General features: G+C 38.6%; 1 protein-coding gene across 1 annotated transcript; it reads right to left on the bottom strand.

Annotated features, from left to right (window-relative positions):
- Window positions 1–607: 607 nt before the first annotated feature.
- Window positions 608–4,587, bottom strand: LOC110937832 (probable serine/threonine-protein kinase PIX13). Its single transcript, XM_022180286.2, has 6 exons — window positions 4,365–4,587; window positions 3,969–4,273; window positions 1,832–1,967; window positions 1,606–1,742; window positions 1,400–1,523; window positions 608–1,317 (listed from the first exon to the last, which is right to left on the bottom strand). The coding sequence occupies exons 1-6, from the start codon at window positions 4,426–4,428 to the stop codon at window positions 866–868; spliced, it is 1,218 nt and encodes a 405-aa protein (XP_022035978.1). The 5' UTR covers window positions 4,429–4,587; the 3' UTR covers window positions 608–865.
- Window positions 4,588–11,090: the final 6,503 nt, after the last annotated feature.

Raw genomic sequence — 11,090 nt, 5'->3', positions numbered from 1 at the left:
AGATTATTCATGATTGTTGTTAAAAAATGAAATATGGTTAAGCTCGTAATAATAAATTAAGAAAAATAAAACTCACGATTGAAAAAACTAAAATAAAAAAAAACAAATAAATAGTAAATTAAATAAGAAGATAAAAAAATATCATAAAAGAACAAAAAATACTCCACCGAAATGTTGAATTGTGCATTGGAGTCAATTTGCCATATTCCTAAATTTTTTATTTAATAAACGAATGACTTAATAAAAAAGTAAATAAAAAATAAAAGAAAACACTATTTTGGTAAATAGTTTTAAAGGAACATTAAAATGGTAAATATTTTTTTCCCCTAACACCACTTTGGGAAAAAACTCTAAAATTAATATGTTTAATAGTAAACATTATTTACAATTTTGTCATTATGATCTCAACCGTTAGATCAAAGATCTAATGATGTAGATTTTTTCTTACCTTTCTCACAAAAAAAACCCTTTTTTTTACAGGAACCTCTACCTTAAATAAATTATTATATTGTACACTTGTACGGATTTTATTTAAGAGTGTCAACAGTACACCATAGATATATAAACAACCACATTTTATATTATTCAGTTATCTCACGTAAAAATGTAGACACTTAATAATATGTGAAATACAGATTTTCGAACTACTTTTATTTATTACAAAATAAAAACTTTCTGTATTAAATTTATAACTACATTTAAAATATACATAATCAAAACAATGCATTTCACCTTCTTCACTTTTGGGCCACAATACCTCTAAATGGGCTATGTATTTGGGCCTCTTTGGCAATTGATTTTAACACTTTTTGTATCCACGTCACGACTCACGAGCACTTTAAAAAACGTTTGTTGACTTTTTTGGTCAATACGATCTCATGGGTGAAAGCTGATTTGCCTGACCATCACTGCGCTTCGTATGGAGCGGAGAATGGTGTGCCGAGTGATGACGACGGTCACGCTGTGGACCCGGTTGGGTTGCATGGACCTTAGGCTCCTTTGGTTTTGTTTTGATAGCGCCAATCTCTTTCAAACTAACCAAAACATCTTTCATTTCAGGTCGGCCTTTTGGGTCCGCTTCTAGACAACTCAAGATGAGCTCTGCGGCCTTAGTCGCTCCTTTTGGCGGGTAATCATTTTCTAGCCGTGGGTCCATGATTTTTCTTAACTTCCTTCTGTCAGGCAAAGCTGGACGAGCCCAATCCACCAAGTTATGTTGTGAGCCCGGTCGGTTAGTGTCTAGTACGCGTAGGCCCGTTATAATTTCTAGCAGCACAACTCCAAAGCCATAGACATCACTCTTAACGTATAAATGACCTGCGTTTAAATCACAAAAGTTTTGTCAACAACTTTTTTTTGACCATGTCCTAATTGACAACTTTTACGGACTATGGCTCACCTGTGGCTATGTATTCTGGAGCCGCGTAACCATACGTACCCACCACGCCTGTTGAGACATGAGACTCACCATTCACGGGACCCAACTTTGCGAGCCCGAAATCCGAGAGCTTCGCATTGAAGTCCTGAAAATAATAATTCAAAATTAGTTTTAAATAAAATACTTTAATATTATTCTAAATTATAATAAATTAAATTTCAACTAACCCCATCTAATAAAATATTGGCTGATTTAAAATCCCTATAAATAACAGTTTTTTCTGTAGTATGCAAAAAATCCAGCCCTTGTGCTGCATCTGTGGCTATTTTAATCCTAGTACTCCATGAAAGTGGTTCTGCACCTTCTGCAATATTTAATAAAAATGAATTAAATAATTATAATATTATTCTTATATTATAAAAAATAATTACTTGGTGTTACTAAAATACTTACTTTTAAAAAGATGATTCTCAAGACTACCCTTTTGCATATATTCATACACAAGAAGGAATTCTCTATCTTCCCAGCAATATCCTACCAGTTTAACAAGATTTGGATGGCTGAATTTTCCCAAAAATTTTACTTCCGCCTGCAGAAAAATAATTAAAACTAATTAAAGCTAAGATATATTACTAATGAGGGTTGTTGGAAAAAATAACTATATTATATTGTGTAAATAAATCAAGGATGGGTGACCGTGACCTACTTGATATCAACTTACTAGTTCATCGACACATATCGAGTTTAAACGAGTTCAAACTTGAGCCTTATTTTCTTACACTGATCTCAATTACGCTAGTGAGAGTCTATATGGGTCTGTTGCTACAAATATAGTATTTATATAACTTGTAACGGGGAATTAAAATTATTATGCGTATAATACATCAACTTCTACTACTAATGCTGCTACTGCTAATAGTAATAGACTAATAGTAATAGTAATAGTAATAAACGAGTAGACATATAGTCAACCGTAGTATCTAAATTTCCTGATATAATAGTTATATACATTTTGGACCGGCAATAAATGATTTAATATTTATATATTTTTTTCGAACAGCATTTATTATTTATATATAGGAATTAAAATACATGAACTTTGAACATGTCAAACCAAACTTTGCTCTCAAAATGTCAACGCTTGGAAAAAAGTAGAGGCACCCTTTGACCCAGAAAATCAGGGGCCCCAAACCCCAAATAAATACTTTAATACTATTAAATTTGAATTGCTTGTAGGAAAGAAATAGTGATTAAATAATAATACGTTGAAAAATGGCATGTATGTGTGGAAAACCTTTTCTATTAGGCGTTCATACCATGCCCTCTTATTTTATGTGCATAATTTAGTTTGATATTGTATTTTTATGGATTAGGATCAAATACAAAGGATCCTAATGGTAAAAAATGTAAGAAAGATTTATAGAGTGACAAGTGTCCAATAATCTAAAAAAACCCACTACACAAAAAAACCCCACTACAAAAAAAAAAAAAAACCTTAAACATCCACACCACCAAAAACCTAACCCCCCCCCCCCCATCACCCACCCTAAAAAAAAAGGGTGGGGGTGGGTGTTTAGTTTTTTTTAGATTTTTTTTAGGTTTTTTTTTTTTTTTTTTTGGGGGGGGGGGGGTTAGGTTTTTTTAGGTTTTTGGGGGGTGGGGTGTGGGGGGGGGGGGGGTTAGGTTTTTTTTAGGTTTTGGGGGGGTGGGGGTGGGGGGGGTTTAGGTTTTTTGGGGGTTTTTTGGTGAGGTATAGTTTTTTTTTTTGCCGGAAGGGGGGGGGTGGGGGTGGGGGTGGGGGTGGGGGGGTTTAGGTTTTTTGGTTGGGGGGGGGGGGTTAGGTTTTTGGGTGGTGGTGGGGTGGGGTGGGTGTGGGTGTTTAGGTTTTTGGTGGTGATGTAGTGGATTTAATTTTAGGTTATTGGACACTTGTCACTCTATAAATCCTTTTTACACTTCTTACAATTAGAAGCCCTTGTAGAATAACTTGACCCGTATTTTTATAACCATATATCATTTGTATCTAGTGTAGCGTATGTATGTGACGTTATCATATGATTTTCAAAGGTTAAATGACAGAAAACTAAAATATTTAAACGCTTACACTACTACACCACTCGTCAAAGGTTAATTGTGCTATACTAGCTTGTGCTAAAATACTAATCAAGTATTTTTCAAAGCTAGACTTTGGGCCGTTTGTTTAGCTCTTAATAAGGCTCTTAATGATTCAGACATCTTACTAGTTTAACACTTAATAGTTCAAACTGTTTGTTTCGCGAGCAGATGTCTGAATGATTCAGACATTTACCTCTGAATGGTTAAGCATTATAATGAGTCTGAATAGTTAAGACCTATAATCTGAATTGGTCCGAGATTTGCCTCTGGACGGTTCTGGCTCAATTATTAGCACATTGACCAGAATTTAGAAAATATTAATCCATGACAAAAACAAGCCTATCATCACACACGTCATGCATGGCGTTAGACATGCAATCAATTATTATGCATTAATTAATATTAATAATTAATAATAAAATAATAACACAAAGCAACAAACAATTGAATAACATAAAAACATGAAGAAACAAACCTGCCACTCTTTGAGGCCTTGAGGGCTGTCCGGACTTGACTTTTTAACGGCGACGGCGATCCCAATTCCGACCTTCGACGGCGCGTAGGTTTCACCGTCCACCCACCCTTTGAAAACCCTCCCAAAACCACCTTCTCCGAGCACCGTGTCCGGCCGGAAGTTTCGGGTGGCACTTTTTAGCTCACCATATGTGTAACATTTTAAGCATCGTGTCGCCATTTTAGGCGTCGCAATCGCTTGGCCACCGCCGCCGCCACCTCCCTCCACCATGGCTTGTTTCTTTTTCTCAGCATTAATATTATTTACTGCAAAAAAAAAAATTATTGATTTTATTCAAAATGTAAAAAATATATGTGTTCTAATTTGAAGGCAAAAAAATCAAGAAAATATATATACCTTGGGTGGAAATTTTATTGGTGCTTGAGAAATTATTTACAGGTTTAGGGAAACAGTTTCCCATCTCTCTCTCTCTTCCCTCTCTCTCTAGATATATATGTGTATGTGTATATATCACTTAACACACACAGTTAGTGTTTTAGAAGATGTATTGGAAGAGAATTTGAGTTTTTTTCTGGGAAAGTGGAGAGAAAGTGGATGGAAAGGAGATGAGTTTGTGACAAAGAATGATATTTTGTGTGTATATACAACATATATATGGTGTGTGTAGCTAATGTATTGTATTAGAATAGAATTAAGATGGAGAAAAGACTTTTTCCTCTTTTGACTTTTTCTTGTGTTGAACTTGGTTTAGGGGTTCACACTCTTGACTTCCTAAATTTACCCTTTTACTTGCTAAGTGAAGTCTTTTACTGTAAAAAAGATTGTCATCTATTGATGGTTTAGCGACACAAATTATGAGGTCATGTGACACTAGCCACGCTTTAGTGACGGCCAAGTCTTTAATGTCGCAATTGCGTATACGTACAAAATCTTTGATAATTGTAGGGGTGTGGATTTCAAATACGAAAACATGATACAAACCTGAAATAATTAAAATTCGTGGGTCTGTTTTTAATATTAACAATCCAGGTCATTGGTATCAAACCTATCAAAACCGGTTAGGTAAACCGGTTGGGTTTGTGTCATAAATGTGTTTTATTTCAAAATTTAAATTGGTTGTTTTTTTTTAATTTAACCTATTTAACCCGATTATTTTTATTTTGTTTTCTTAATATATGTTTTATGTCATAAATAAAATTGGTTAGGTATATGCTAAAATCTAAAACGTAAAAAAAGAAATTGAAATATAGTGTTTTATATACATGTAGCTAATTTTAAGACTTCCTAACATATGTCGCTAATTGTCGCGTATGGTGACTTCCAAGTAAAATCGATAATTTCATGACTACCTTACACGTGTAGTTTTGTGACGTTCATAAATTGGCCACTAGACATTCCGCGAATTGTAGTAATCTTTATATCTTATAATAATATTTTAAATATCTATATAGCAAATATTATGATATCCTTTTATAAAACTATCAAATTTGATTTGACTTCACAGAATTGTAACATGATGCTCTATTAAGTATAGATTAATTTATTTAACTAAAGCAGTAATTTTACTAAGTTGAATTACTTGATCCTTTTTATAGTAGTAATTTCCAACCATCATGATTTTTTGTACAGAATCAATGATTCCTACCATATATATTTCTCCATTTATCAAATAGCTTGTAGTTCAATGGGTGCGTTTTTAAGTAATAAGGTTCTATTCCCATTGTGAATAAAGTTAACTATATAGAAGTAAATCGGTATGTCGTCAAACAAAAATAAGATATATATAAGGGGACTGGGGGTGGTTAAAATTTCACCACTCACAACATCCAATCAAATTCTGCCATGTCATCAACCATTATTCCATCACTCACAATCTTTTTTTAGTGGCACTCGTCATCACTCACCACACAACCATCTACAATAAAAAATAACTCACCACTTAATATTGAACAACACATGATATATATAACGAGTAATAAATTTCACTCGTAATATATGTTGGTGGCGGCGGTGTGCTAATATGTTTCACGAGTGATGGGCTTCCATCACGTCCCACCCCCACTCCCCTAAGTAGTGGTAATACCCGACATTACACTGAAAAACCTGCGACTGAAGTCCTGTACGATATATGTATATTGTTTGTTTATGTGTGTGAATATATGTATATTGTTTGTATATATGTATGTTGTTCAATTGCTCTATTGTTTGTAATAACCTGCGACTATAGTCCTGTACGATATCATTGAGTTATTCCTCATCGAGTTCTATTGTATGTATATATGCGTGAATGTATGACCTAAACTAGGAAACAAGTAATCCTAATCAAGAGGGAATATGCACACTAAAATAGGAGATATACATCATCAATCTATACTAAATATATATCGCTAACAGGCCCCCGCAGTTTGAGCCGTAGCCGGACGAAGGCACAAAATGGAACGAAAGCGAGTGAACAGATGCTTTGGCAGACCCTTTGTAAAAATATCCGCATACTGATAATCGGCAGGAACATGTAAAACACGGACGTCTCCAATGCGGACCTTGTCACGGACAAAGTGAATGTCTAGTTCCACGTGTTTGGTTCTCTGATGTTGAACAGGATTCTGAGTTAAGTAAACGGCGGAGACATTGTCACAGTAAACAATGGTGGCCTGTCGCGTAGCAACCCCAAGCTCGAGAAGTAAGTAGCGTAGCCAAGATGTTTCTGCAACTGCATTCGCAACCCCACGATATTCGGCTTCAGCACTAGACCGCGAAATAGTGGGTTGTCGTTTGGAGCTCCAGGAAATTAAATTCCCGCCCAGGTATACACAGTAGCCGGAGGTGGAGCGTCGTGAGTCCGGGCAACCCCCCCCCAGTCCGCATCAGAGTATGCAGTAAGAGAGGTGAAACTAGAGGGGGAGAGATACAGACCGAAGTCAATGGTTCCTTTAACGTACCGAAGTATGCGTTTGAGGAAAGAAAAATGCGTCTCCCGTGGATCATGCATGAAAAGACAAATTTGTTGAACCACATATGAGATGTCTGGGCGGGTAATAGTAAGGTATTGCAAAGCACCCGCGAGACTGCGGTAGAGGGTACCATCTTCAACTGGAGGGCTTGAGTCTGCACTTAATTTCGAGCCAATTTCCACAGGGGTGGTGCACGGCTTACAATCCGTCATGTTGGCACGTTTTAAAATATCCGAAGCATAGGAGGATTGAGACAGGAAGAGACCATTCGCCTGATGGGTAACCTTGATGCCAAGAAAATGATGGAGCGAGCCTAGATCAGTCATGGCAAATTCTTTCGATAGGACCCGAATAAAGTGTTGTAGGAGACTCGAAGAAGATGTGGTAAGAATGATGTCGTCAACATACAGTAGCAAGTAAGCCATTTGAGTGCCGCGTCGATAAATAAACAAGGAGGTGTCACAAGTGCTACTCCGAAAACCGCATGTAGTGATGAAGGTAGCAAATCGGTGATACCACGCACGAGGAGCTTGCTTGAGTCCATATAGGGACTTTTTAAGCTTGCATACAAGGCGAGGATTGGAGGAATCCACGAAACCCGGGGGTTGATGCATATAGACTGTCTCATTAAGGTTCCCGTGAAGAAAGGCATTCTTCACGTCAAGTTGATGAATCGGCCATGCCTGTGATACCGCCAGACTAAGTACGGTTCGAATGGTAGTAGGCTTAACCACGGGGCTGAACGTCTCGTCACAATCAATACCCACTGTCTGACTCTTACCATTAACCACGAGTCGCGCTTTATAGCGCTCCAAAGTCCCATCCGAGTGAAATTTATGTTTGTATAACCACATACAACGAATAACCGGAGCATCAGTAGGTCTCGGTACCAACTCCCACGTTTGATTAGCCAATAGCGCTTTGTATTCAGCGGCCATAGCCTGTTTCCAGTTCGGATCGGACAAGGCGGAAAGGTGAGATTTTGGTAAAGGTGAAAGGTAGGAGAGGTCATGGTGTTGAGGTTGAGGGGGACGCGGGGTTTGGAGATGCTCGCGCGAGCACGGGTAATCATAGGGTGAGACGGTTGTGGGTTGGGAGGTGGTGATGGGCTGGCAGGTTGGTTAGGCGAGTGAGTTAGAGGTGTGGTAGGGGAGTGGGCTGAATGGGTTTGGGTTGTGGAATGGGCCGAGTGGGCTGGGGGTGAGAAGGGTGTGGGTGTTAAGTTAGGTGTGAAGTGGGCCGATTGGGCTGAGGTGTTGGGTGAGGACCGGTTGGGTGTTACATCGGGTATGGAATGGGCCGGTTGGGCCGATTGGGCCAATGGTGTGGGCGGAGTTGGAGGGAAGGCAGTGGGAAAGAAAGGGGTAATCGATGGTGTAGGTTCAAGGAAAGTGTGGTTGGGAGGCGGTGTGGAAGGTGAGTGAAAGGGGAATTTGAGCTCGTCGAAGATGACGTGACGGGAAAAAATTACCTTCCCGGTGGAGAGCTCAAGACACCGGTAACCCCGATAGTTAGCGGGGTAACCTAGAAAGACACAAAGCGTGGATTTATGGTCAAGTTTGTGAGGGCGGGTGTCGGTTGTCCTTGGATAACAAACACACCCAAACACGCGGAGATGGTCATACGACGGGTGTCGTCTATAAAGCATGGCCATAGGGGTTAGGTTGTGAAGGACTTTGGACGGGAGAATGTTATGAAGATAACAAGCGGTGTGAAGGGCTTCTACCCAAAAACGAGAGGGGAGGGAAGCATGAGTCAAGAGGGACAACATGATGTCATTAAGGCGACAGATCATGCGTTCGGATTTACCGTTTTGCTGAGATGTGTGGGGACACGAGAATCGAAATTCCATGCCGTTTGTAGTAGCAAAATTTTTGAAATTATGATTATTGAACTCGCCACCCATGTCACATTGAAAAGTTTGAATGGACAAGTGAAATTGAGTCTTAACAAAATTATAAAAGGTGACAAATTTATTAAAAACGTCGGACTTATATTTTAGCGGGTATGCCCATGTATATTAAGTAAAATCATCAATCAAAACCATGTAGTATTTGTACCCCGCAGTGCTGAGTAATGGTGAAGTCCAAAGATCACAATGCACAATAGAGAAAGGTAAATGAGTACTAGTAACCGAATTATAAAAGGGTAACCGTTTATGTTTGGACAATTGACACGCATGGCAAACAAAAGAAGCATCTATTTTATTACAAGGAATCAAATGTTTTGAAGAAAGAAAATCAATCACGTGTCGGCCAGGATGACCAAGCCGATCGTGCCAAAATGTAGAGGAGGCGGTAGCAACGAACGCAGCAACGGATTCACTTGTAGTGAAGGGGTATAGATCGCCAGAGCTATTGTGGCGACTCAGGAGCATACCATCCTTGAGATCCTTCACGGAAAAACCATAAGGGTCAAACTCGACAGAAACAAGATTATCTCTAGTAAATTAACGAACCGAGATTAGATTTTTAATAAATTTTGGGTTGTAAAGGATGTCATTAAGTTTAAAAGGTCGGGATGGTGAGGGTAAGGTGGTGTGTCCAGATCCGAGAACTGGAATACGGTTGCCATTACCAACTAATACGGACGCTATAGGATTAAACGTAGAAGGGGTAGAGATATTACCGTTGTCTGGCGTGATGTGGGAAGTGGCCCCTGTGTCCATATTCCAAACATCCTGTGGCTGCGCGATTCCGAAAGCTGCAAAGGCTTGGGCCAAGTCGGTGGGCTGCATAGGGTCCAATTCAGAAATGTGGGCCTGGGCTGAAAAAGTCGGCTGCTGTTGTGTGGACATATTTGGTTATTGGGTGTTAGCAAGAGGTGGGGTGGTGTAGGACCATGGGTTTATCCAAGGTCCTTGGGTAGGAAATGGACAGGGTGGTACCATCCATTGCGGGGAGCCATAAAAACCGAACGGACCCGGTGGCGGAAAAGTGGGAGCCGGCTGGTTGCGGGTTTGGTTTGTGTATTGTCCTCTGCCGCGTGATTGACCACGGCGATAGGAGCCGCCCCGGCGGTTACGGTTGTCACGGGGCTCTCGAGGGTCAGTGTGACACCCCAGGAAAACAAGGAAACCACGCAACTTAACTAGCTTCCTGAGTAACTACGTGCTAAATTTCGGGACGAAATTTCTTTCAACTTGGGGATGATGTGACAACCCGTATTTCCAAGGTAAACTATTCGTTCTCATCGACTATTTTTTTATTATTACATTCCTTTCATTTAAGATTATGAGCTAGAATCCATATTGTGTTGAACCAACACAAACCGTTGTACAACTCGCATAACTCGAACCGATAAAGCATGAACCATGGCATGAAAACCATGCGTTTATATTAGTTAACTTAGTACAAATTGATAATTAGTTATTTATATTATTAAATTATTATGTCATTAGATTAGTGTAAGAAAAAAAATATATAATAAAAATAAATAAATAAATAAATAAATAAATAAATATATATATATATATATATATATATATATATATATATATATATATATATATATATATATATATATATATCTGCCCAACCCCCTACAATTTCACTTTCCTTTTTGCCATTTCATGGGAGCAGCCCACACCCCAACCCTTTTACGGCCCAACCCCAGCTACATCTCCCATTCACTTATTTGTTATCGGCCCATCTCTTTCAAACCGCCATATCTCTTGTTATATACAAACCTTGCATGCGTACAATCATATCCAACCATAACTCTCATTCCAATTTTCACGGCAACCATGATCTTTCCAGCCATCATCAACCTTACGGCTGCCATCACCACTTTCTTTCCAGCCAAAACGCAGCCCCGATCACCGGTAAGCTCCACTCATCTCTTAACTTCGATTTAAGGACGCGGTGTCTCGGTTTCGGTCCGACCTTAGTTTCGTTTTATGACTACGATTAAGTGAATATATGAAACTGTTGATATGTTTGTACGATTTATATATATATATATATATGAACTACCTGCTCGCTGTTATACATATATATAAGCATATATGGTAGGTGTTTATTGTGAACTTTATGATAATTCACGATGTGGTTGGCACTAGAATTATTAAAAGAAAGAAAAATCTTAAAACATGAAATCTCTGGGTACATATAATGTGTGATCTCAATGAGGATTAAAAGAATTGTGATATGGTATATGAAATTCTATGTCA

This window comes from Helianthus annuus, chromosome 14 (assembly GCF_002127325.2).
Source record: "Helianthus annuus cultivar XRQ/B chromosome 14, HanXRQr2.0-SUNRISE, whole genome shotgun sequence".
NCBI lineage: Eukaryota > Viridiplantae > Streptophyta > Magnoliopsida > Asterales > Asteraceae > Helianthus > Helianthus annuus.
The sequence above is the reverse complement of the archived record's forward strand: the minus strand, read 5'-3'. Positions and strand labels throughout refer to the sequence as shown.

Bases quoted from the DNA above. Each gene is read 5' to 3' on its own strand.
- LOC110937832 (XM_022180286.2), bottom strand. From the start codon at position 4,428: ATGGGAAACTGTTTCCCTAAACCTGTAAATAATTTCTCAAGCACCAAT. The intron at 4,274-4,364 runs GTATATATATTT...TTTTTTTTGCAG, and splicing joins CAATAAAATTTCCACCCAAG to TAAATAATATTAATGCTGAG. The intron at 1,524-1,605 runs GTTAGTTGAAAT...TATTATTTTCAG, and splicing joins CCAATATTTTATTAGATGGG to GACTTCAATGCGAAGCTCTC.